Source organism: Triturus cristatus, chromosome 10 (assembly GCF_964204655.1).
Source record: "Triturus cristatus chromosome 10, aTriCri1.1, whole genome shotgun sequence".
Lineage (NCBI taxonomy): Eukaryota > Metazoa > Chordata > Amphibia > Caudata > Salamandridae > Triturus > Triturus cristatus.
The window spans coordinates 121,139,367-121,166,394 of record NC_140593.1 but is presented as its reverse complement, the minus strand read 5'-3'; the positions used below and the strand labels follow the sequence as shown (position 1 = coordinate 121,166,394).

The following is a 27,028-nucleotide window of genomic DNA, read 5'->3' as shown; positions in this document are numbered from 1 at the left end:
TTTAAACTAGAAATCTCTAGATATGCAGAAGAACTTACTAAATAGGGCCCATGACATTTGTTCCCTTTTCCATCATATACATATTTTTGAGTTGCCTGCATGGAAGAGGCTGAGTGCACAACAAAATGTATGCTTCGGTTAAAGATGGCGGTAAAAGAGTTGCCTGGTCTCCCCATGAGAATACTGAAAGTGCAACACATAGAAGCAAACAAGGAAAACCATGACTGCGCGTGGAATAGTAGAATCATGGATGTTGTTTTTTCCGCTCACTATGGCACCCTGGGGGCCCGTCACCCAGCTCTAGAGTTGTGGCTAGCACAGACCAAGTAGCTTTGCCATAGCAATCTGCTTGGAGACCTTAGCGAGCAGATGAAAAGGGTAGAACCCTTCACTGGAAAGTGTTGAAAGTGAGAAGTATTTAAAAACATTTCACTGTTTATCTTGTGATTCCGAGGGTATGCTCGCGTTGTCAATCCAAGAATGTGTCTGTAGGGTCAACAAGAGCATCGGTCTTATATTTTTTGGTTTTGCTATCACACTAGTTCCCAGTGGCAGCAGTTCTTCAAAGGCGATTAGAAACATCCTACTTCTTTCCTGTAAATCAGATAATCACATTTCACGAAATGTGGGTGGTCCATGTATCCATATTGATTCTCAAAGCTAAGTTTTTTTGGCAAAATACTTTGGTTTTGTAGCTCTTTCTATATAATATAGTCATATTTTGCTTGCAGAATGCCAGGTCCCTCCCGAAGGGCGTCCTGTGAAGCCTCTACGACACTTCTTGCATCCTTCCTCCAATGCGCATGCCCACCTCGCACACATCTGGAATATTCATACCGTAGAACCTTTGAAAAAGAGACAGAGTTTTAGTTGTGATTGGCAAACAACAACAATAAGGTCACGAGTGTTCAGCCTGTAGCTTCAGGAAGAATTCACCCACAAAGAGGATTGTAATTGAGTGCTGTCAACCACCCTCCCTACCAAGATGTGCAACAAACAAGTAAATATTGTTTGGAATGCATCTTTGACATATTGTTGTGAGCAAGATTAGAATCTAGGAACACACGTATTAATATGACTTTGGACAACTAATCTGCACAAAATGACTGATACACATGCCTGGGGATGCAAAAACATGGTTATGGAGCCTGACCGGTGTCGTATTTTAGTGTTTGCGCCCATTAGGAATCAAACCCAACACAGACGATTGCAGAGTTAAGAACAGCAGAAGTACAACAGAGAAGCAGAATGAAAAAGAACCTTGTTGGCCAAACACAAATATTTACATCTCAGTTACACAACTGCAAGCTTGGGTCTATCTAAAAACCTCCCTTCAACGTGGTCCCGGACAAGGACTCGTTCTAGTGTGGGTGATGGATTACGAATGAAATGCAACACACAAGTAGGCGATGGATGGAATGCTTGAATTAATCTCAGCCACTGGCAGTCACTCTAACCTCATTCCAGTCCATACTTTTTCACCCACCATGGCACTCCAGACAAAGACCCGCTTTATGCAAATTAGCACCATCCCTGCTCATCTTGGGAACATTCCACCTCAGACTGCTGGATGAGGCTCCCAACAGAAGGGATGACATGACTGGATGACTGGACTATGGTAGAGGCATGACCTAATTCATAGTGAGGTGAGCAATTAGGGTGAAAATTGATATGCATGAAAGAGTTCTGCAGTTCACCTCTTCAGCCACAAGGCGGAATTAGATAACTAATCCACCCCCCCCCCCCCCGCATTTGGACCACAGTAATAGAACAGTGGGTAAATGACCAAGACATGGTCAATACTCCTACCATTTACTACAAAGTGCATGGTGGGCACACTATCTAAAGTGTTAATATATGGATATGAAAAAAACACAAGCATGAAGCCAAGTGTTAGCATCCGACAAGTTCGCAAATACAAAGAGGTATTAAAATGAAAACTGGCAAATTGTGTGTCTGTTCTACAATACTCTTCACAAATATTTTCCAATGTGAGCAAAGTCCACTGGAGCAATGATAAGTAATTTACTGCGGTGAAATTTACCTAGTTAATAAAATAACCTTCCTACACATCTGTACAAAGAAGGTAGTTGGTAAGGTATTCAGCACTGTCCTGTTGACGTGCCTTAGACTCAAGAAGGGCAACAAAGTAGGCTTAGACGGCCGTAAACAACCTTCTATTTTAACTTGGTTGAAGGGAAACACCAATAAATAGGGTATTAGTCTCTCTCAAGGACATTTTAGTCTCAAAGCTCCCACTAAAAGCACAGGGCAACAGCTCCTGCTACTCACTGTACACTGCGTTGCCAACAAGAGTAGGCCAAGAACTCCCAATCAGAGCGCGCCAGCTTCAGACATCACCAAGGTCTGGGACGAGGAGGGACCTCTCGGTGATGAAGCTTGCCACAACAATGGGAGAGGGTTTCACATCCCTCCAAAGAGTGAATCTTATAGAATCAGTCACTTGGGCTAATTTGGTAGGTTACCACAACAACACTTCCGATGTAAATATGTCTAACCTCGTTGTGTATTGGGTGGGGGAAACATCTTTCAATTTGCTGGAGTAGAGACAGGACATACAGGCTCATTGTTCAAAATGATGTGAAGTGGCAACCTGTCCAAAAGGCTTAGGATGGCAGGTACAGAGAACAAGGGTGGGTGGTAATATACAAACCACACATGCAGCGCTCACTCAAATTGGCTTGATTTCATCCTCTCACTCAATACATATCACATTGATTTCCCTCATTTCCCCTAGATCTCCTTCCACCGTTTTCCCAAATGCTGGCATGCCTGCTCTCCCTCTCTCGATATTATCATTATTATGCACTGAATTCAAAAAGGGGCGACACTGCCCAAAAATGGAAACTCCACAAGATAACAGGATCCCTCACAAATAGTCTTACTGTTGCAGTATTAGCACTTGAGTAAGAACACGTTCTACAAATCCCAATCCAATCCAATAATAGGAAATAATGAACAACAAAGCCCATGGGACTGGTTTCTGAGTTGGTGCAGAGTTGTGTGGTATGTGACGGCTGCACCAGGTTTAAAGACTGCCCTGGAGGGCAAAGGTGGACTGCATGTTTTGACATCATGCACCGACAGCTAGTATGATATGACGTACACATACCTATGCATTTCAGGCTTATCTTTACACTATTGTACAACTTATGTAGAAGGTGTGGGATGGGAGAAAGTGGTTTCTCTCGGGGTTTATTTCGCAATAAAACAGACAGAAACAATGCACTTGTGCACTATATTTTAAGTGGTTTAAGGAGGGGAAGAATATAGCATGTCTTTAAATTGTTTTTTGTCTGTTTCTTCTCTTATGAATCCTAAGTACTTCTCTGCAATGCCTCAATATGTATTTGCCTGAACCCCTATGTGTTTTAGGAGCTTCTGTGAAAGGACTTTGTTATCTTAACGTGCGCATTTTCATGTGAATTTAATATCTTTGTAACAGCAAGGTCAACAACACATTTGAACAGGACTTCTTATGTCCATATCTGCTACTTGACAGTCTGCACTGCAGCCCCTTGGAAATGTTTTTAATAATAAAGGAAATAATTCTTAATTTTGGTGTGTTTAAGTTAGCCTGACGAGGCTTTAACCAGCTTGCACTGACATCATTTCACATTTGCACAAAGAAAGTGCACTTTTATTTTATGCGTACGAGCATTCTCCACATGCATGCGTTTCTCTGTGTGCTTTTCCATTTCAGCAAATCAGCAAAAGAGAAAACCTTGTTCATTGCGCTGGTTACTGTATTAAAATATAAGCGTTTGGTTAGCTGAATTAATATATGCATCCCAAAACTGAAAGGTGCGTCTTCGAAATGAAAATGTGTGCATTTGCAGAACTCAAGCTGATGTTTTGAGGAAAATGGATTTTCAAAATATATTAAAGGCGGATATTTGAGTGATAAATCATGCAATATTACCCTCGTTCCAACTATGGCTGCCATGTATTACCCATGTAGAGGCATTCCAAGTTGAAAAAAACTTTTTCTTTAGTGCTAGCAACTCTGCATGATGCAGTGAGGCGATCACCGCTGATAACCTTGTATGGGGTGACCACTAACACAATCAAGAAACCTTTGGAGACCCCTGGTGTATTGTTTTTCAGTATTATATACATGTCATCTTCATTTCCTACAAACTTATCTTTATTAATATGAAGCAAAGTAGGTGTTTACTAGCTGTATCTTTTGTATTTGAATAATGATTGGTTTACGTGAATGCTTCTTTGTTAATCCAGACCCATTATGACTAGTCAGACCATACTGAGTGTATGCCTAAAATCCTATAAAAGATGAAGATTATGGGAGATGGGCCTAGAGCTTTTTGCATTTGCTTAGAGAACACACTCTTGTTAGCCTGTCTACTGATTCATACTTGGTATTTGCTTACTTTCCTAACTGTGCAGAATCTCAGTCAGTCTGCCATTTGATTAAGACCTAGCCCCAGAGCCATTGCCTTTCTGGAAAATCTAATGTCAATCCTCTACGGAACTATATTTTGGTCCTAGTTAACTGCTTGCTTTAGAGGTCAACCTTGTGCTAATCTTCTTGCACAATTTGATTTACATTGACTTTAGGATTGCTGATTCCCTATGATTTAACAAACTGCTTTTGTCTTATGTAATAAACTGAACGTGGAATAAACCCTTATAGTTTTGACTTGAATTCTTCTCTTCTGGAGGTCATTTATTGGCATCAAATTTTCCTGCCAGGTGATAGATGGCCACAATGTGAATGTTTAATGGGATGAGGAATGGAATGGTAATCGATGAATGAAGTAGAGGGAATCAATGATGGCTGGTTGAGGGAATATTGGTGATGAAGGTACACTCCTTTGAAATTGCTGTGTGTTGCTTGTGAGAGAATGGGGAGAATTGTGCATTAAGAGCCGCCGGCCAGGAGGCACTTTATAAATCACAGAGGGCGCGTGCGGGCATGTCGGGGCCACGCCCGGGCTAAGGGCAGGCCCGTCAGAGCCCAGAAGAGGCTGGGCTGGGTCACCCCTCTGACAATCGAGCCGCGAGGACTGAGAGTATTTCCTACGGTACTGTGCATTACGATTGTGCCAATTGTAATCTGGTTGTAGGTTGTCTGAGGCCAATAATGGGAAAGCGTAAGGCAGGGGACATTGCGAATCGATCACAACACAAAGAAATCAAAGAGATCAGGTCCAGTTCGACAAGGGGTCAGAACAGGGGTTGCTGCTCTTGATCAAACCACATTAGCGGATATTGACACATTAATAGGTGAGGTTGATTACCTCCTTACATCATGAAACTGTAGATGTAAGACCAAAACGGCGAAAATTCCGGCTATGTTCAAAGCATCGAGTGCCCCTAGAGCTCCTACTTCGACCCCGATTGAGGCCCTTTGTTCACCACGTGCAATGGAATCGGGAAGCCAAGCTACTCTTGTTTCTGATCTGGATCCTGCATTGCCCCAAGCCATTGATACTAACAATGTTGAACAATCTAACAAGATCCCATGCTCTTTACATCCGACCATTACAGTGATTCCGAATGTGCCTTGCCACAACCGATTTGATCCTATTCAACCTACGGATGATCTGGTAGAATTGACACTCCCGGAAGCTCCGCCACACGGACATTCCTTCTACTGTTTCTTTGCCAAGAACACAAAGTGTCCCGTCAGCTATGATGAACAATCTAGTGGATAATGAATTGCTGCACAGTCAAATGAACGAGATTTGCATTCAACTTGAGTTACTATCATCTAATGTAATGGACCTTAAAACGGAGTTTTCGTTTAGTTGTAGCTGTAGATGTAGGTGCCTTGAGAAGTCGCACAATGGGAAGACTCCATCTGTGGTGGACAGGGATACAAAGTTGCTACCCACTACAAGGGGTACTGATAAATGCTCCACTGATGGCATCATTGTTTCCAGTACCCTTAATACCAACGCTTATCCAATGTCTGAGTCAGAATTGTCATAGGAAAGTTCCTCACTCAGGTGTAATTCCCGACCCTGTTTTTGCAAATCCCCCATTGTCCCAGTGGGTTACGCTTCCGATGACAGAGAGTAAGTTTCCCGCCAGAAGACTACCGCATCATTCTGTCTCTCATGGGTTTTCCTTTCCTCACACTAGGTCTACCGGTCCTGCTCCCTATCCACCTAGAAGGAGCTTTTCCCTGAAATCTGATCTTCAATTTTCTAGGAAAAAACAGAAATCTAATAGGTCCATATGTATGGTGAGGGTTCCTAAACTGAACACAGGTTTTTGGGAGGATACTGAGGCACTGATTAATAAGGTGATCTATTGGTTAAGACATGAGCGGAACTGCCCATCTATAATTAGATTTGATATTGTATTTGCAAAAGGGCGCTCAACTCCATCTTCACATTATGATCACATTCATGTTGTCCTATGTTCCAAATTTTTGGTTGAAAACCTAATTAATTTTGAACTACATACCTGTGATTGTGTTGGGAAAAAACAAACAGGAATACAATTAAAAGCATTCTTCCCACTATAGAGGGATTTGATGGGTCAGCAAAACGATGGCTTTGCCCAAGCAACTAATGTTTTTAACGTTTCTATTTCTCGTTCTCCTGCTCTGTTATCTCCCATGAACGCGCCAGATTGACTGCATAATATATGGTAGATGTATCCATGCAAGAGTACAGGTCGAATGAGATCCGTGGTAACGGGTGACGTAATGATTAACTGGGGTACTACTTCTATAGACGAACAAGTGTCTCCCCCCCGCCCCCCCCAGGTATTAGTCATAATAAGGATGTTTTGCAAGACGGGGCCCAAAGTTCACCTGAAATACATTATAAGGATGACTGTAATAACCTAGGATCCCCAGATAAACCTACAAGTCCACAAAGCCTCTCAGGGTCTAAATCCAACACTAATAATGTTGATGGCTCGGTTACCTTCCCCCTGTTTAAATTTACTATCTTGGAACCTAGCTGGTTTAAATGCGAAATTATGTGACCAGGATGGTTAAGGTACATTATGGACTTTGATGTGTGTCTGCTACAGGAGACATGGGCTACAGAGTTTGTGTCTACATAGATGGGTTTACATCCCTTAGTGTAGACGCTAAACCTGCACTGCATTTTGGCAGAGCTAGTGGTGGGCTTTTAACATTGGGAAAGAATGGCCGCCTTAGCACTTAAGTCCCTTGGAAAAAGATTGTCCAGACTTAATGGGGGCTCTGGTTACCCTACCCTCTGGTCTCTCTCTGGCATTATTTAATATCTATGTTAGATCCGTTAAGCCCAATGACACATCCACTATTTTAGCAGTGCTAGATGCCATACTGGATGACTTACCCCCTGATAAGAGAATAATAGGGGCAGGAGATTAACACCCCATTTGAACCCTGCTCCTTTTTAACAGATGAGCACTGGGGAATCCCAAAACTGATCGTGCCCCCAAGGAAACATTTTACTTCTTGTGCACTACAAATAGTCTCGTTGACTACTAGTAGAGGTTTGAGAGCCCGTAACGGTAATACTACCTCCGACTCTCTGCGTGCACCAACATTTAAGAGGGGACTATCTGTTAGTCTAACATCAATTAATACATAATCAATTACACTGTGGCTTTTACTGGCCGATATGGAAATTAATGTAAGGTCTGACAGCGATCACAATTCCCTCGAGGTGACATTCATTGGAGAGCCTTTGGTACAAGGGTATGCTGCCCTGCACACGGTTGTCTCCGCACCAGCAGTAACCAACAATCGTCGCTCTGTTAAATGGCCCAAAGTCATGTCAAACCCAGAAATATATTCAGAACTTTATAAACAGTTTGTTGCCCCCTTAGATCATTATGAGGGGATAGATCCAGCGAGAATACAAATTTTAACAGTTCATAATCAGTTGTTTGGTGAACTTCAAAAGATCTTCTATCAAGAGGTGACTGTTACCAATACTACACACTTTATGTATGGTTTTATTCTGCATGTAAAATAATGAAGAATCAATTAAAGTTGGCAATTATTGAGGGGGATAGAGGCAAAATTTGTACTGCCAGACGTATCTACAAATCCCAACTTAGACAGGCTAAAAGACATTGGGAAGACAATTCTTGGCAGGACTTACTTGTAGCTACTTAAACCAAGGACAGTAGATCATTTTGGAAACTAGTAGCACAGAACAACCATGGAAGTGTAAAGTACCCTAGTTTTAACATATCCCCTGAAAAATGGGTGGCCCATTTATCATCACTTTACTCGCTAAGAAAACCCGATAATCCAGCTAGTGCTGTACGTATAATTGAAGATATACCAACACACCCTACAGAGCAAAAGTCATATAATACTCCTATTTTGTTTAGTCTTGAAGAGACAAATAATGCAATAAATTCTCTTAAATAAGCTAAGGCACCTGGACCTGACAAGATCGCAAGTGACCTTTTTAAGACCAAGCTGCTTATCTGGTCAACCTGTTTATTTATGATCGAATGCCATCACGGCTGGGGAAGCTGCCCCTGAATCATGGAGGGGGGCCGAGATAACAACAATATTTAAGAAGGGAGACACTAGCAATCCAGCTAATTATAGTCCTATAAGCCTGTTAGATAATGCCCAAAAGATTTTAGTCGCCAAATCCTGAATAAACTAATGGACTGGATGGACGAAAATCAAATACGGTCTCCCTTCAAAGCCGGTTTTAGATAAAAAAAAGAAAATCAGTACTACAGACCAGATTTTTAGATTTTCATTATTACACTGGAAAAATTTGATCTTAGAGCTGCCTCTAACCTTATTTCCTGTTCCAATTTGTGGCAGTTCCCCAGCAACCTTGTACATCTACTGAGTAAACTACATGAGAATAATTTTTCTCAAGTACACTGGGGTCCGAGTGGTGAATTAATAGAACGCATTCCAATTGAACGTGGAGTTAGGCAAGGCTGCGTACTTGCCCCCACTTTGTTCTCTCTCTACTTAAATGATGTAGTAAAAGGTTTGTAAAATAGTGTAAATGACTCCCCAATGCTGAATAATAGGAAGGTACCGATTTTATCATTTGCTGATGAGTCATTACTCATTTCAAAGTCTCCCATGGGTCTTCAGACCCTGGTAAACACATTGTGTATGCATTTGTAATGAAAGGGGTCTCAAGCTAAATGTAAATAAAATTAAATTTATGATATTGGGTGAGGGGGTCAGGAAAGGTAAAAACTATTCGGGTCAGTAATGAGGTCCTCAAGAGGATTGACAATTTTGATTACCTAGGAATTCGATTTGTGGACAGTTTTAAATGGCAAGACCAGATTACGAAAAGTAAACTCCTTATCGAGCACAGGTCAAATGTCATTTTGAGGACGCAAAAGAGAACGGAGTCCCATGCAGTATCGCCAGTTCTGGAGATTTATTGGGCCATGGCACAAAGGGCTGCTCTCTACGGGGCTGAAGTCTGGGGTTATGTTGATGCCCAGCCCCTGGCATTGGCAGGGAACAGATTTGTTAGGAAAGCACTATATCTCCCTAATAGTACACCTCTTATTCCACTCTATCTAGAATTGGGATTAAAAAGAGTAATTGATTTGTTTGCCATGAAAATATTGGTTCACTGGGTCAGTCTTTGGTGTACACCAGAGCTTGCTGATTATCGGGATTCATTGAATGATGTTCTTAATCTATCAGGTGCTAGTTTGCTCCCATGAATTACACGTGACCTCCTGGATGGAAGAACTAGGGCTCCATAGATTTTGGGCTGATCCTACCAAATTAAAGAAAATTGATATTAGCCTACTAAAAACCACTCATTGGGCTTATAGCAATGAAGGTATAACAAGTAGACGTTCTGTAGGATCTTTGACCAACAAATTTTTTTATTTGAAATGTTTACACTTTTTTTAGGAATACCTCGACTTTATACCTTTCGCTTTTCCTAAAAGCCTTTATGGTTTCCTCTGGGGACACTACCTGCAAGATCATTTACCCATAAATTGAACATAACACAGTCAACATTGACCTGTCCCATGTGTAACCAGGGTGATGAAAATAAAAAACACCTACTCTTTTTCAGCCAAGAGTATTCATCCCCCCCGCAGTAGGTGGATCATTCCCATTTGTCAGGAAGTGGGGATTGCAAGTTATCAAGTAGCCTTAAACATATTACAGACCGATTTATCTTTCAGAACTGTTTTACCCATTAGCAAGTTCCTAGAGGCACTTTGGCACAAACATAATGCAACTTTAAAAAATACACCAGTGTAATGATTATGGGCTCTATTCGACCTTTCACTTGTAATAATGAATTGTCTTTTTATGTATTGATCTTATGGTGTTTTTACCGTATCTTACTCATACATATTTATTGTTGTTTTTATCTTGTATTGACACCATTCAGTGTTATTTTATGGACTATTGTACAATTACTGTGGTACTATCAGTTTTTAAAAAAAATATATTTTTATTTACCAACATGAGAAAATTTATACACAATAAATAGTAATGACAATGACAAAGCATAGCATCTTTCAGAGACGAAAAGGGAATTGGATTATAAAACAGAAGAGCATCTTACTTATACGAAAATATTCCATAAATTTCAGAACAATGATCCCCAAATTTTCTTGAATTTACGTAGTGAACGGGTCCCCCTCGTTTTAGCTAGTGCCAATTCCATGTCATACGTCTCTCTAACCAAGCCCCACCATTCCATAGCTGATGGAGCACCCTGTGATATCCAAACCCGGGCAATTATCAGCCTAGCACATACTAATAAGATGGTAATTAGATGATTCTGGCTAGATTTCATATTTTGCCCGCTCATCATCATATCTATTATTGAAAGCGTTATAGGTCTCCCTAGTTTCTGGGACAGTATTTGAGCAACCTTCTGCCAGTATTCTGTTAGCTCAGGGCATAAAAAGAACATATGTTTTAAGTCGGCTGCCAGTAGATTGCATTTTGGACACTTTGTCCGATCGCTAGCTGGATTATTACATGACCAGTTCGATATTCTTTCAGGTGTGTAGTATAATAAGCATATAGTTCTATGCTGCTGCAGCCTCAAGTTAGATGAGTGCACAGACCTGTTGATACTGCTGAGAGCAAGCGAAATAGTATTAGCAGAGATCATTGTCCCCATACTTTGGCTCCAGCGATCAGCTAGTCTGGTGCAGTCGTCCTCTTTATAGGTGTTAAAGCTTTTATACCCTATACTAATCAGTGACTTATCATTTACTGCATAAAAGCAATTCCATATATCAGAATCCATAACATTTGTCAGCTTCAGATTACGTATAAAATAATCTCGAATCTGATAATATTTGAACAGCATACTTTCTGGAAGTTTATATAAGATTTTTAGTATTTCAAATGTGATGAACCCATTGTAATCATACAAATCCCCTAGATGTTTAATGCCAGAACTAGCCCACCGCTTTCCCACCTCATCGTGGGAAATTTCTGGGAAGCCGGGGTTATCCCACAAGGGAAGTTTAACATGATAGAACATTGTATTGCATTTAGAGAGAATCGCCCGCCAGATGGTTACAATGTCACGTGCGGTCTTGAATTTGACCCTTTTGTAGTAATTTGGGTCATTGATTCTAAAAAGAAACATATTATAGTTCTCCCCTAGCATAAATTTGTGAAAGAAAATGTTGTTCATGGGATTTATTAAACTGCGAAGACGACCAAGAAAAGCTGCCCAGAAGTATAGTTTAAAATCAGGAAAATCAAGCACCCCCTGATTGAATGGGAACTTTAGTAAATCAATTGCTCGACAAGCCTTCTTGTAGCCCCAGATAAAACTGCTAAGAATCCCATCTAAGCGTTTAAAGAAAGTATTATTCACGCGTAAGGGGATAGACCGGAACAGATAGAGGATTTTGGGCAAAATCTTCATTTTTACTATATTTATTCGCCCGATGATACCCATAGGCAATTTATGCCACTTTTTAAGTGATTTAGTTACTTCTTTCAGGAGCACCTCGTAATTTAATGCAACTATCTTGTCTATTTTGTCAGACACTCTAACCCCTAAGTAGGTAACACTGCATGCTCCTAACACTGGAGCTGGGGATTTATAGTTCAGCAAAACTTGAGTTTTATTAGTATTTAGTCTGTAGCCGGAAATGGCCCCGAACCTCTTTGCCTCCTCAACTATCCCCTTCAGTGCTTCATCAATGTCCACTGCGATGTCGTCTGCATACGCCGTGACTTTAAGAGTATTCATCCCAAATGTGAAAGGCTTTATTCGAGACTGGTTTTGCAAAGTCAGGATTAATGGCTCTATCGACAGTGCAAACAGTAATGGTGAAGGTGATAGAGGGCACCCCTGACGAGTGCCACGTGAGATTTAAAAAGTAGAAGATTGTAAACCAGCATATATCATTTTGGCACTAGGATGATCATATAGAGCCTGGACCCATTGCAAAAATTTACCTTTGATACCGAATGCTAATAGTGTAGCCCAGAGAAAGTCCCACCCCACTCGGTCGAAAGCTTTTTCAGCATCTAATAAAATCATACAGAGCGGGGTCGACTTTGTCTTTGCAACATCGAATGCGTGTATGGCCATATTTACATGAGCCGTTGTATCCCTTTGAAAGATGAACCCATGTTGTTGGGGAGAAACTAAGCCAGGCATTAACGGAGCAAGACGGGTCGCCAGGATTTTAGCAAAAAAATTTGGGTCGGTATTTATAAGCGATATTGGTCTATATGACCCACATTCTTCCGCTGTTTTTTTTTTTTTTTTTTTTTTTAAGAAGAAAACAATCTGTGTAATGTTCCATGAATCAGGGACCTTTCCTCCTGCTCTGATAGATCCAATTACTTGGCTATAAAGTGGGAGTAATTCGTCCATACAAATCTTATATAATTCGAGTTGTATAGAGTCTTCTCCTGATGCTTTGCCAGACGGCAAAGCAGCAATAGCCGATTTAATTTCCATCGTCGTAATATCAGCTGTTAATGAATCTGATATTTCTTCCCCCATATTTCTCATTAAGTTAGTTTGTAAATAGCTACATATATCGTCCAATTCTGGTCGATTCTCCGGAGTGTACAGTTCTTTATAATACTTAGCAAATTGTTCTAATATCTGATTTGGGTGCTCATAAACAGCATTGTTAGACCCTCTGATCGACTTTATAACAGTCTTAGCCTTATCGTCTGCCACCTTATATGCCAGGACCTTCCCTATTTTTTCCCCGCTCTCAAATTGGGATAACCGGTATTTATTTAAGTTAACTATATTTTTTTCCCTTAATATCTTTTTCAGTGCAGATTTTAAATCAATTAAAATATATACCAGGTCCTTTGGGAGACCTCTTTAAAGTCCTCTGCTTGTTGATTCTCTACTGTAAGAATATTTGCAATAGTCTTTTCTGTTTCTTTCTTATGCTCGCTGTTCTGTGTCCAGATAAATTGCTGAGAGAATCCTCTTATACTGGCCTTGCAAGCATCCCAAACTACAGTAGGCGAGGCTGAATCGGTGTTTATTTCGAGGAATTCCTTCAGATATCTCCTAATCTGGAATATGAAATCCTTGTCTAACAATAAATATCTAGCAAAAGAGAAAGGCCTAGGTCTTCTTCTCTCCCCATACAAATTAAAGGACAGAAGAATGGGGTTGTGATCAGAAGTGACCCATGGGCAGATCTCCATTGTACTTGATTCTAAGATTTTATCAGAGACCCAGGCCATGTCTATTCGAGAACATAATTTATGTGCGGCCGAATAATAAGTATAGCCTGCCACGTTTGGATGTATTGCTCGCCACGCATCCCTTATAGCATGTAATCGGCCTAGTTCTTTGATTGCGGCACGAATCTTCCGCATCCTCTGAAAAGCCCATCGTCTAGTAGTATCAATCTCATAGTTCATGGTGCAGTTAAAATCCCCCATTACCACCCGTTCCCCTTCCCAGTTTAGCAGCTCTATGTTTACCCGGTCTATAACTAGAGGGTCATCTACATTTGGGCCATACAATACACAAAAAACATATTTACAGCCTTCTATCCCTATCTGTGCTATGGCCCATCTGCCCGCTTTATCTGTGAGAGTTTTACCAACATCAGCTCTGAATCGCTTATGTTTTAAAATAGCGACTCCACGTATTGAGGAGCTTTGATCAGAGCTGGCGACTACCTCATATCCTAGTTGCTTTAGTAAGCCTCTGTCTTTGTAGGAAATATGTGTTTCTGATAGCAACACGATCTGTGGGCTATACATCTTGAGTTCTTCTGAGACTAGCCGTCTCTTATTCCTACTATTCAGACCTGCCACATTCCAGGCTATACATTTCACGCATTCCATCTCGCTAATGATCTTCTGCTTTCTTCCCTAAAATCTGTAACCATCCTGACCTTTATCCCCTTATTTTGTGATATTCTCATGTTTTTTTTATTTTTTTGCCCCACCTCCTGTCTCCCCCCTGACTCACTCTCTTCCCTCCCATCCCTCCCTCTCCCCCAATCTCTACTAGAGATTGAACCTTCCCCCTCCCCCAGCATCTAGAAGGAGGAATCATCCCCTTTCTCAGAGCTGCCGTTGACTTTGGCAGCCCACTAAGAGACCAGGTCACAGAGGTTCCAAAGGCTTCTAGTCTCCATGTTATTCAGCACGAGAAAAAGCAAGTCATGAAACAGAGGAAAGCATAAGTGAAATATTTTTGTCATATACCACAATAAATCCCTTCCTTACAGAGACCAAAATGAATAAAAATACATTAATGTAGTAACTTCTGCTGCTTACCACTAATAAATTCTACTCTCGCATAAAGAAAGAAGCAAGAATTTTACTTTAGAGAGATATACCTTTTCACGTTTTTAACCTGTCCCCTCTTTCTGCCATCCACATTGCGCCTTTTTGCCTCAGTTTCTGAAAGAAACATATAAGATTGACCCCCACGAATTACTTTTAGTCGAGCCGGCTCTTGCAGACATGCCTGCACTCCAGCAGCTTTCATTGGATCGATCAATTGCCTAAGCTGCCATCTTCTATCCATTGTTACCTTACAGTAATCAGAACGAAAAAAAATTGAGTTACCATCAACAGACATCGGCGACCTTGGGCCAGCTTTTAAATAAACAGCCTGCCTCAATAAGAAATTGCCAAAATAAATAAAAAAAGGTCTAGGATACCGGCTGTCTTGTTTCTTTTGGACCATTGGCACCCTATGAGCCCTTTGGATCTGGCAATCCCAATCCCAGTCACTAAAGTCCGGACACAGTTTCTGCAGTGTTTGCACTATAAATGTTCTGGGGTCTGTGCCCTCTTGTCCTTCTGGAATGCCAAACATCTTCAAATTCTGTCTCCGCTGCCTGTTCTTCAAATCTTCTAGCTTAAATTGCATCGTAGCCAAGACGTGATCGTGTTTCTCAGTTATGCTAGCCGTTTTCGTAGCTGTTTCTTCCGTGTCTGCCACTCGCTGTTGGAGTTCAGCAATCTCACCGGCCAGTGATCCTACTTTAGTAGTAACTTCTTTTAGAGACTGCTGAATGTCCTGGGTGTCCAATCGGACCTGGGCGAAGAGCTCTCTAGTCTCTTCTCTTTGTTCTTTAAGATTCTGGAGAATCAACGAGAGCATCTTAGCTTAATTCCTTGCTCCTCTTTACTTTCCAGATCGCCAGATAGTTGCTGCATGCTCGTTTCTCCCGGCGACATCATCGTAGCTGACCCAGGGCCAGATCCTAGGTCCCCGGGGCCGTCAGCCACCAGCCCCGTTCCTCCGCTAGCTTCATCGATCATGTCAGTCTCTGATAGTCTTGATACCGTGTTTTTGACCCCACCTTTTGCTTGTACCCATCGCCAAATTGAGTTATCCACTGTAGCTTCCTTTTTCCATTGTTTTGCCATCTCATCTCCTATTGCCTGATCTAGACCCCCAAAAGCTTTTTTCAGCTCCTTCACGACTTTCAGTTTTTGATTCTGCCTTTGATGTTTCTTTTTAACAATTACTGCTGCTGGAGTTTTCTTTTGTTGGCCAACTATGACTTCATGCTGCGACACAAAGGGGGTCTTAGTCTGGCTCTGTTCTTGGTCAGTGTCGATAACAGATGCCGAAGACGAGAAACTCAAATCGCGCAATATCAGTTCATTAGGCACAGTCGCAGTTACAGGAGTACTAGGGCTTTTAGGGGTCCCAATTTTACCCAGATTTCCAAGGCTACCAATCGTCTCAGGATTACTCTGACCAGACTTAGATATTCTAGGCTGCATTGCTGTCTCATCCTCTCCGCGGTTGACAAACTTGAACGCCCCCGGAGTTCTCGGGGGATCCTGAGCAGTCGCTGATTCAGCAGGGCTGATGAGGACTCCCCTGCTCAGCCCCCACTTCAATCAAGCCCTTATCCAAATCCGGGACCCTCTCATTATCTGAGACTTCCTTAGGCTGAGGTTGAGACGGAGACTGAGGAAGTATCTGAGGTGATGCCTGCAAGTTATTTGAAACAGTGTGCCCTGAAAAAATAGAAGTAATACTACTGTGTTGCACCCCGATTGCCTGATTCACCATATCTACTAATATTTTGCCATTGTTGAGAGTATCCGCTTCCGCCACAATATCGGGAGAGAACAAATCCCTTGACTTCTTTGATTGCAAGAATTGCAGCACAGGTTTTCCCACCTTCCCCAGTCCAAAAGCCGAGCTGGGAGAGTCCGCCCTCTGTATTTCCACACCTTGGGTATCCATGTTACTACCCCGAGTCGCAGTTGTACTCACCAGTGCTCTATTAGTAGCGCGAGTACTCCTGACCATCGCTTTCGGTCGGGCCATATCCCGTTGAAGTAAATACAATTTAACCGCCGAGTGACCGTGGTGACCAGCTCGCCGGCTCTCTTGAGCTCGTCGTTGGGCAGCCAAACACTCGGCTACCCTAGTGTACGGCAAGCGCCGAAAGCCAGTCCTTACTGTCGCCTGCATTCAGTTATATTCAGCTGCACTCAGATGCTCTCAGCTGCACTCACCAGCTCCGCAGCTCCCCAGCGCCACCTCCAACTGCATAGGCCACCAGAGCCAAAGCCAGAGCACCACAAGCAACAGCGGCAGACAGCACTGCCAAGCAAAAAATGTATCAGCGATTCCTGCCCAGTAATTCACATCCACTTCAGGCTTGCCTCTAGCCCGTCTGCCGCTTGCCGTTTTTACCGGTGATTTTGCCAATTTAAGCGTTTCTCAGGGAGCGTTTCTCCAAACAAAAACACAGAGAGCCAAGATTACGATGTTATTTTCATCGGTTTTCATTAGCACCAGTCGCACAGACCGCCAGAACACCAGCAAGTACCAACAGGCATGTATCCATTCAGCAATTCCGTCGCACTATCGCACTTCCATTTCGGGTTTGCCATATGCTGTTTTTCGTTTGTTTTTTGTTTTTTTAGATTTGCTGGTCTCCTTACCGAGTTCGGCGTTTCTGCAGAATATGTATTTTGTAGTATTTTTCTATTATCTTATCCTGCTGTTCGTGCTTTCATGCTTTTCCATCAGCAAACCTTGAGCCTCTTAAGCCTCCGTGACCCGACTCTCCTAGACGGCGTCAGTCCGCCATCTTGCTCCTCCCCCTGCGTCTAGGTACTATCAGTTACATCAATTCTGAAGCACTTGGCACTTTAAAACCGGGTACGTCCATGATGAGGGCTGATACTACGTATTGCTGCTACCATTGCATATAGATACTAGTTTTATCTTTTTATTGCTTAGCTTTTATTAGTATTGCACATCTTGTATTGAAAGTGGTGTTTTAATCCTTTTGTACTGGGGGTGCTTACAGCTTCTAGCACCCAATGATCATGGTGTATTTGGTAATATGACTTATGTTCTGTGTACTGATATTTTAATGTTTTATTTTCTTCTAAACTTTGATGGTTGAAACAACTGAATAAAGTAAATTACTTTCTCTATACAAAAATTAGGTTATATTTTTAAAGATGTGTCAAACGAAATTGTAGTGCTGGAGCAGAGTTTTCTTTCAGAAAATTCATGGGCTTTTGAAGCTCTGGCATGTCTATGCGTATTATTAAATTATTAATGATTGACAATTAATTATTTGTCTTGTGCAAGTATGTTTTACTAATCAACCTGTTTGTCCTAACACAAGAGAAAGTTACATGAGGGTTAGCTTATATGTGCCGTTTCTGTATTTACAATAACGTGCAAGTTTTCATGTTTAAACGTTGCTGTGTGCTGTTTATTTTTGAGCACAAAACGCTGTCTGAATTAATACTTTTTTATGTTGCAAAGCTAGATAAATCCATACACATAAGGGTATTAGTGGGATTAACACTGTTTAATCATTATGCTGTAGTAACGTTTATTTTGTCTTTTTAATTGAAGATGGTCTATTGTGGCCTATGAAGGCCTTAATCGAGCTGAGAATATTTCGAAGCCTGGTTGTGGCTTATTCTGGGATGTGGCAAGGGAGACCCCTGCTGGAAAAAGGTCGAAGACAACTGACCGTGGTCCTTATTGTGTTTTTCCATGAGGACATCAGCAGTTTGGAGGATCTCCAAAAGAAATGATTCGTCCTTGGTGGACAAAGGAGCTTTAGAAATGAACAATGTACTGTAGCCCGGTTGCCGAGGGAAGTGAACAAGTTGGATACTTTAATAGTTTCTGTTTCTTGGTTCCTGTTCCGTAGTTCACGTCTTGGGACTTTTCCTGAGCGGAGATTTCCAGATGTAGCAATGTTACATTCCTTCCTTCTCGTTCTGCTCAGTGATACAGTTTAACTTGCCAATTTTATGTGTGTTTCTATTGTATTTTTCATTATAAGAATTGTTAGCTTAGGGAGGGTTTTTGCCACTTGCCATTTTACCTTCGCTGCGTGAACTTGCGTTGCTGAGGATCGATGCTGAGGGACTCCGTCTTGAGAGACTTTTCCGAGAGACTTGTCCTGACCCGTTCTGACACTTAGTTAGAATAGGTAACTATGAGAACTGATTTATTCTGATTGATTTATTTGGCTAATTTAGATAAAGCAATATAACTTTTAAACATGGTGTTGAATATTCTTTCTTGTCAATTATTGTGTACATTTTTGATCATTATTGTATAGATTGTATAGAGTATGTTTAGGGACAATCTCTATAATTAGGTCCTATCGTCCTCGATATAGATGCAGGGTGTTTAGGTGTTTTCTTCCCACAGGTTTATTGCCAGTAGAGTATTTGAGCGTATGTTAGTGAAATGGGCCCTAGCGTATGATGAATGTATGTGCGTGCAACTGTGAGATTACTCTATCCGTGGTAGTGGGCATATTTTTGATACCCTGATCTCTATCAATTTCTCTGGTAGCAGAGGATGGTTATAGATGGTTGTCTTGATCTGATAAGATAAGATTGCTTGTACATTGGCTTATTGATTATTGATTTATTTGGTTGATGTTGGTATATGTACTAATACTATATATTGGAGTCGTCTTGTTGAGTTATATGTAGTGCTTCTGGAATTTGGAAGCTGGTAGCAGTTCCGTAGTAGGGCAGAGGGAGGTATATGCTGCTCTCGGGAAAGACGGGATTGTAAGGAATTACGTGTGACAATTGAAGTTGCGCGTTCACATTGTCTGAGTTCGGAATCAGTGACATTATTGTATGTTACTATTAGAATATATTTCTAGTATACAAGGAGTGTGTATCGTAGTGAAGGTTATCTGTGAAACTCTGGTCTTAAGTCCCAGGGATCCGTAAGGATTGCCGTTAAAGCTTATTGCGGGAGGAGTAATAGGTATTCTCTGAGCTTGTTTGAGGAACTGGGCGGTGATAAGCTGATTAGTTGTTGTGAGTTATAATTCTGTACAGAGACAGATTGTGTGCTGTTCTCGGGAAGCAGGATTCTGTGTGCATGTACTATATTTTTCTTGTATGAATGTGCGTGAATGCATATACATTTATTGATTGTAAGACTCTTTGGATAAGTCCTAGAGGAAACAGTTATGAGATGTATGAAAGTTTGTTGATTCTTGAGAAATAGACTCTCTTTTTTACTATCCTGTAGTTAGCGAAGCAGACAATGGAGATGTTTTTATGTTGTAACTAATAGATTTTGTTAAATCTTGACACGAAGTCTACTGAGAGATTTTTGTAAAGGAGGGGTAGACGAGTGACAGAGACGGGAGACAGAGACTGCAGCGGCTGCTGACGTCATAGAGACCGCGTTCTGATTGGATAGTGGATCAGAATAGTGCTCGCGCTAGGATTGGTGTGTTGGTGTGAGCCGCGCAAGGATTGGTAGAGCTGTTTAGTGACGTAGACGCTCCAGGATTGGTGCGTTAGTGTGAGTCGCGCTGCTATTGGTTGAAGAGCTCGCATTTTCAACCTCGTATTGTATATTTATAATACGGAAAGAGTAGAGAGTTTTGGGTAAGCGCTAAAATGTATTACCAAGAAGAGAAAAAGAAAAAGACATTCTTTGGAAAAGTTAAGAAGTGGTTTAGCAAGGATAAAGAGGTTAAAACGAGAGAGGGCGAGTTGCTACCTCCAGCGAAAACACCTGCATCCTTCATGGCTGCGAAATATGGATTACATACCTGTATATGGTTACAGAATTGGGTTGGGTATACTAAAGAAGATGGTGTTCTAGCATTTCCAGAACATGGTTCATTTAATCTGGCCGTGTTGAGAAATTTACGGGAAAAGATGGCACATTTGGACCCGAAGCCGAGACCTACACAGTTCAAGGCTTTAGTGGAATGGGAAGAGGAAGTATATAAATCGAGAAAGACAAAGAACTGGAGGTCAGTACAGATATATGTTTGGGAGGAAACATGATCGTGAAACACATCATGATCGAATGAAAAGGTGGCGAGATGCTAATATGTCAGAGGGATTATATCCAATGAGAACAGTTGAAGTTTCTGCTCCTTCTGTAGAAAGGGTTCCTGAGTCAGATATGAGAAGATATGGAGAGTATGAGGATGAGGTCTTGAATGACATGATTTACAAGAGACCACCTCCATATAGACCAGAACCAGACGAGAGTACACCGGTTGTTTCTCCGATAAGAGATACAGTCGAGAAAGAAAAAGTGACACCTGAATCAAGAGGTAATAGTTCTTTCAGGGAGAGAGAGAATTGAGGTAGTGAAGAAAATGCCAGACAATTAGCTAAAACGACAACAGAACTGACTGAGAAAATTAGGGAGTTAACGAAGAATCTGGAAGCTGTTACGGTGCCTGTAACTATAGGTCCGGTTATTCCTGTGTTTGATAGACAGAGGACAGGTGAAAATGGACTGGTAGTTCCATATATTGCAAATGATTCGACAAATTCAGTTGGTCCTTCAGGAGATTCAGATAAAAGAACAGGGAGAAGTGACCTGAGACAAACCAGACATGACACATGTAGTGAACTATTGGATGCTAGTGAACCTAGTTGTTCAGGGATGCCAATTTTAGAACCGCAGAAAAGAGTGGTTCCAGTGAGGAAAACTGCTGAAATAACAGTTGATGATTTAAATGATTGGATGAAGGTTCTTCAGAAAAAAGATAAAGATCCACGAGTTGTTGATGTGGTTAAGTTGCGTATAGAATTAGAAGAGCTTGTGACAGGAACAGTTCCAACAGAAATCCTGAAGAGTCATCATGATGGTGAGCTGATGTTTATGTGCAAGAGTATCACCTGGAGAGCAAGAAATACACATGATAGACTAAGAGCAATAGCAAATGAGCAGGGAATTGACATTGATAAAGTGAAGGCTTTACAGAAAACCTACAGGATGGATTTCACAGAGAAAGACATAGAAAATTTGAATGCTTCTGGTAGAACAGGACAGATTAAAGAAATGATAGCATTATTGCGAAGATGGGGCGATGTGGAAAAGTGGAAGGATAGGTGGTATAAGAAAAGAGATGAATCTGAAGATAGAACAACTTATTCAGCATTTCCAGTGAGAGAAAAGGAGAAACCAGTGGAGCATTATCCCATGAGAGAAATACCTGGAGGAGGATATGTACATGTTCCATGGACCAGACAGGATATTTTATCATTTACGAATGATTTCCCTCGATTGAGAGAAAAGCCCGTCGAGTGGTATAGGCAGGTAGACAGGTTTGTGAAATTGTCAAAAGTGCTGTGGGTTGACCTGAATAGTCTGTTTGATATAATTGTTCCAGCAGACTTGTGGACTGAGTGTAAAATTGTTGTGAGTTGGCCTAGTGAGGAGTATCCAAGAGATCCAAGAACAGGGGCACCAGATCCAGAAGTAATGAGGAAGTATGATCAGGTGATGGTATACCTGAAGAGTAAAGTTCCTCCAAAAGAGACAGACTGGGTTAAGATAGATCGAACACAACAGGAAGCAAAAGAATCAGTTCATGCTTTTTACGAAAGGCTGATACTAGCTTTTAAACAATTCAGTGGAGATGAACACCTGGGTGACAAGGATTTGAGTCATTTTGTATACAGATTTGTATATGGTCTTAGACCTGAAATTAGTGAGAGAATTCGTGAGCACACAGTAGATTGGCAGAGTAAGAAAGTAGATGAGATTCTGAGACATGCAAAATACTTCAGTGATGAAATTGAAGCAAAACAAAGAAAGCTGAAAGAGAAAGCGATGTGGGCACAAGTGAAGGTTGCGGAAAGACAGGAAGCACAGTTGGTGGAACAGGCAAATAATCCAGGAAATAATGCGGGGAATAGACCTAGATTTGTAGGAAAAGGAAAAGGAAGTCTTGAGGAAGCAAAGAAGAAGTTCCCGTGTCACAACTGTGGCCAACTGGGACATTGGAGATCGGAATGTCCTAATCCACCATTAAATGAGGGTAAATCCTTAAATCAACAGGTGCAGAATGAAGGGAATAACCAGCAGCAACAACAGCAGAAAGTTGTGAGACAGCAGAGTCAAGAGCCAAAACCGCCCTTGCCGCAGAATAGAGGGGTACAAAAGTACAATCAGGACTCAGGATTCTTCAATGATGAACAGGTAAACAAACCAAGACGTTCTAACCAGGTACAACAATACTTGTTAAAGAGTGAAGGGAGTGAGTCTGAGGGTGATTATTGACGGTGCCGAAGAGAGGAGGAAGAGTGCATACTTGGTGCAACTCTAGAAATAGACCAGGCAGGACCATTTGTGGATGGGAAAATAAATGAGGAGAGTGTTACTTTTTTAGTAGACACAGGTGCGACAAGATCAACTGTCAGGTCAACAGATGTTAGAAATCTTCCTCTCTCGGATGAAGCAATCCAAGTAGTTGGTGTAGCCAATACACAAATCAGAACACGTCTTACTGAACTAGTAAGAGTACAGATAGGGAAATTTTCAGACATGCACAGGTTTATAGTCTGTGACACGAGTCCAGTGAACCTGTTAGGTAGGGACCTATTGTGTAAGATGAACTGCACAATTTTCTGTACACCGGATGGAATAGCTTTTGAGACACCAGATGATGTATTCTACCGAATGACTCTAGAAAATAGAGAGAGTGAGTTAATTGGTGCATTTCCAGTATTTAATCCGGAGGATTTGCCTCAAGAGCTGAGAGACACAGTGAAAAGAGTAGTTTGGGATTTTACTGGAGAGGATGTGGGATTGATGAATAATGTAGATCCAGTGAAAATTGCAGTGAAAGAGGGAATTACATATCCTAACATTCCTCAGTACAAAAGGACACCAGAAATAATTGAAGGGATAACTCCTATAATTGAGAAAATGATTCAGCAAGGAGTTCTGAGAGAACTATTGAGTAGCCCGTGTAATTCACCGATAATGGGGCTGAAGAAGCCTAATGGCAAATTTAGGATCGTGCAAGATCTGAGAAAAGTTAATCAAATTGTGGTGGCATGTTGTCCCATTGTGCCAAATCCATCAGTGATTCTGTATCAAATTCCACATGATGCTGAGTGGTATACAGTAATTGATTTGTGTCATGCGTTCTTTTCAATTCCATTGCATCATGACAGTCAGCCGATTTTTGCATTTAGGTTTGGCCAGCGTATTTTAGCATGGTGTCGTATCCCACAGGGGTATACGGAGAGTCCTTCGATATTCAATCAGCTATTGAAAAAATCGTTGGAAAGTTTAATCATGCCTGAGAACTCAGTACTAGTGCAGTATATTGATGACCTACTTGTGGCATCAAAGACACGTGAAGCTTGTGAAGTAGATACCATAGCTTTACTGAATCATCTGGGAGATGGAGGGTTAAAGGTATCTCCAGCCAAATTGCAGTTTTGCAAGAAAGAGGTGCATTATCTTGGACATAATATTGAAAAGGGTCTGAGAAAAGTGACTACTGACAGGATCAGAATAATCAGAGAAATGAAAGCTCCAAAAACCCAGAGAGAAGTGAGAATGTTCCTGGGAATGGTGGGATATTGTCGTCAGTGGATAATTAATTTTTCCCTGATAGCAAAGCCATTGATTAAATTGACAAAAAGTGAAATGACAGATCCATTGGATCTGGATGCAGAACAATTGGCAGCATTTGAAGAGCTCAAGAGTAAAATGTGTGAGGCTCCAGCTTTGGGTATGCCAGACTACGAGAAAGAATTCGAATTGTACTGCAGTGAGAGAAATGGATGTGCACTTTCAGTGTTAATCCAGAAACATGGACAATTGAGGAGGCCTATTGCGTACTTCTCATCGACACTTGACCCTGTAGCTGTGGGTTTACCAGGTTGTCTAAAATCTGTGGCTGCAACATGCAGAAGCCTGGAACAGAGTGAGGGAATCATAATGGGGTATCCTGTAAGGGTATTCGTACCTCACAATGTGGCAATTCTTTTGACGAGAAGCAGGACTCAGTACATGTCACATAGTCGGTTGACTAAGTACGAAAAGGTGATTCTGGGAGCATCAAATGTGACTCTTGAGAGATGTGTGAATGTGAATCCAGCGACACTTTTGCCGGATAGTGAAAATGTGGGTATAAAGATGGAAGATGATCATGATTGTTTGGATGTGCTTGAGTACTGTACAAAACCGAGACCAGACATAAGGGATCTTCCCTTACCTGAGAATGACCATGTGTTGTTTGTGGATGGATCATGCCTGAGAAATGATAATGGTGTGCTATGTGCAGCATATGCGGTGTGCAAAGTTTCAGAGGTCATGGAAGCATCACCATTGAAAGGAGTGAAATCTGCGCAAGTTGCTGAATTGGTGGCATTGACAAAAGCTTGTGAGATTGGGAAAGATTTGAGGACGACTGTGTTGACTGATAGTCAGTATGGATTTGGAGTGGTGCATGATTTTGGCCAGCTTTGGCTACAAAGAGGTTTCTTGACATCGGGTGGAACTCCAATAAAGAATGCTGAGTTGATTGGTAAATTGCTTGAGGCGATACAGCTGCCTAAGGAGTTAGCAGTTGTAAAATGTGCTGCACATGGTTCAGGGGACGATTTTATCACTGTTGGTAACAGGTATGCCAACGATGTGGCACAATATTGTGCCAAAACGAATCAGTCCATTAATCGGGAAAGAGAAGGAGAAATGTCTTTCCTTTCTGTGATGTTTACTAATGTCCTAGAAACATGGGATGAAGTGAAGCAGTTACAAGATGAGGCAGGAAAGGAAGAAAAACAAGATTGGATTAAGGCAGGATGTGCTCCAAGAGAAACAGACCATGTTTGGGTCTACAGAGATGGCAGACCAGTGATGCCAAACTCAATCTTGTCGTCAATGGCAAGGATGTATCATGGCCAGGGACATCTGGGGAGGGATGCGATGGTCAGGTCGTTCAAACAGACCTGGTACAATGCAAAGTTCAGGACAATTGCAGAGAGCATCTGTCAAAGGTGTTTGATTTGTCAGCAATTTAACACTGGGAAAAAGACAGTAGTGAGTCTAGGGACTATTGGCAGAGAAGGAGGTCCTTTTACAAGAATGCAAATTGATTTCATTGAAATGCCCCAAGTGAACAGACTAAGGTATGTTCTAGTGGTAGTCTGTTTGTTCTCAAGGTGGGTGGAAGCTTACCCGACTAGAAGAAATGATGGATTAACAGTGGCAAAATTACTGTTGAGGGAGTTGATTCCTAGGTACGGGTTTCCAGTTACAGTCGAGTCTGATAGAGGTAGACACTTTCAAAATGAGCTCATAAGTTTAATTTGTGAAGCATTGAAAATACAGCAGAAGCTACATTGTGCATACCGACCAGAGGCTTCTGGTATGGTTGAGCAGATTAATGGCACAATCAAGAATAGAATTGGAAAGATGTGCTTAGCCACTGGCATGAAATGGCCAGATGTGTTACCTCTAGTTCTGATGACAATGAGATCTACTCCAGATAGAACTACAGGTTTGAGCCCGCATGAGATAATTATGGGACGTGCAATGCGCCATGCATACGTGCCTGTAAATAAGTTGGTGACAATAACTGATGACATGATTTTGGATTACTGTAAAGGCCTGGCTGACGCAGTTCATTCTGTGTTTCACCAGGTTGGAGAAGAAGCTACCACACTTGAGAAGAAGCAAGCCCATGATCTGAGTCCAGGAGACTGGGTGAGGATTAAGGTGCACAGAAGAAGAAATTGCTTGATTCCAAGGTGGGGAAGGCCGAGACAAGTTATTCTGACTACGACAACTGCAGTAAAGTGTGCTGGAGTGAAGCACTGGGTACATGCAAGTCATACTCTGAGAGTTCCAAACCCAAAAGAAGGGACTGGTAAAGAGTATTTTGAAGAATCAGATTCCAGTGATGGTGAAGATACTGAAGATACGGAATCAGTGAGAAAAGAAGCAGAGAGAGCTTCAAAGGAATCACTGCGAGTATCAGAGAGAAGATCAGATTCTGTTAAAGAGCCTGAAGTTTCGAGTAGCAGTGGAGGAAAAAGAAAAGAAAAAAGAAATCACACAGAGACTACTCCTGAATCAGAAGAGGAGGAGATCGAAGAACCACTTGAGATTATTCTTGAAGAAGCAGGGTCAGGAAAAGATAGAAAGGGACAGATTACGGAAGACCCCCAAGGAGGTCTAGGGAACATTGATGAGGAGCTAGGTGAAGGGACAAGTAGACAGCAAGAAGATTGCGTGTCGGAGACCCGAGGAGGGACAGGAGTAGGGAAGTCTCAAATAGTGGTGAAAGAATCTGTGGAAGAAAAGAAAACTGCTAAGAAACGAAA

General features: G+C 41.6%; 1 protein-coding gene across 1 annotated transcript in view; it reads right to left on the bottom strand.

Moving 5' to 3' along the window:
* Positions 1-529: 529 nt before the first annotated feature.
* CMTM7 (CKLF like MARVEL transmembrane domain containing 7) overlaps positions 530-27,028 on the bottom strand; it is a 144,424-nt gene continuing 117,925 nt past the window's right edge. Inside the window, exon 5 of the mRNA XM_085630580.1 lies at positions 530-845. Within this exon, the coding sequence (XP_085486706.1) occupies positions 832-845 (14 nt within the window). The 3' untranslated portion in view covers positions 530-831. The remainder of the gene's footprint in view (positions 846-27,028) is intronic.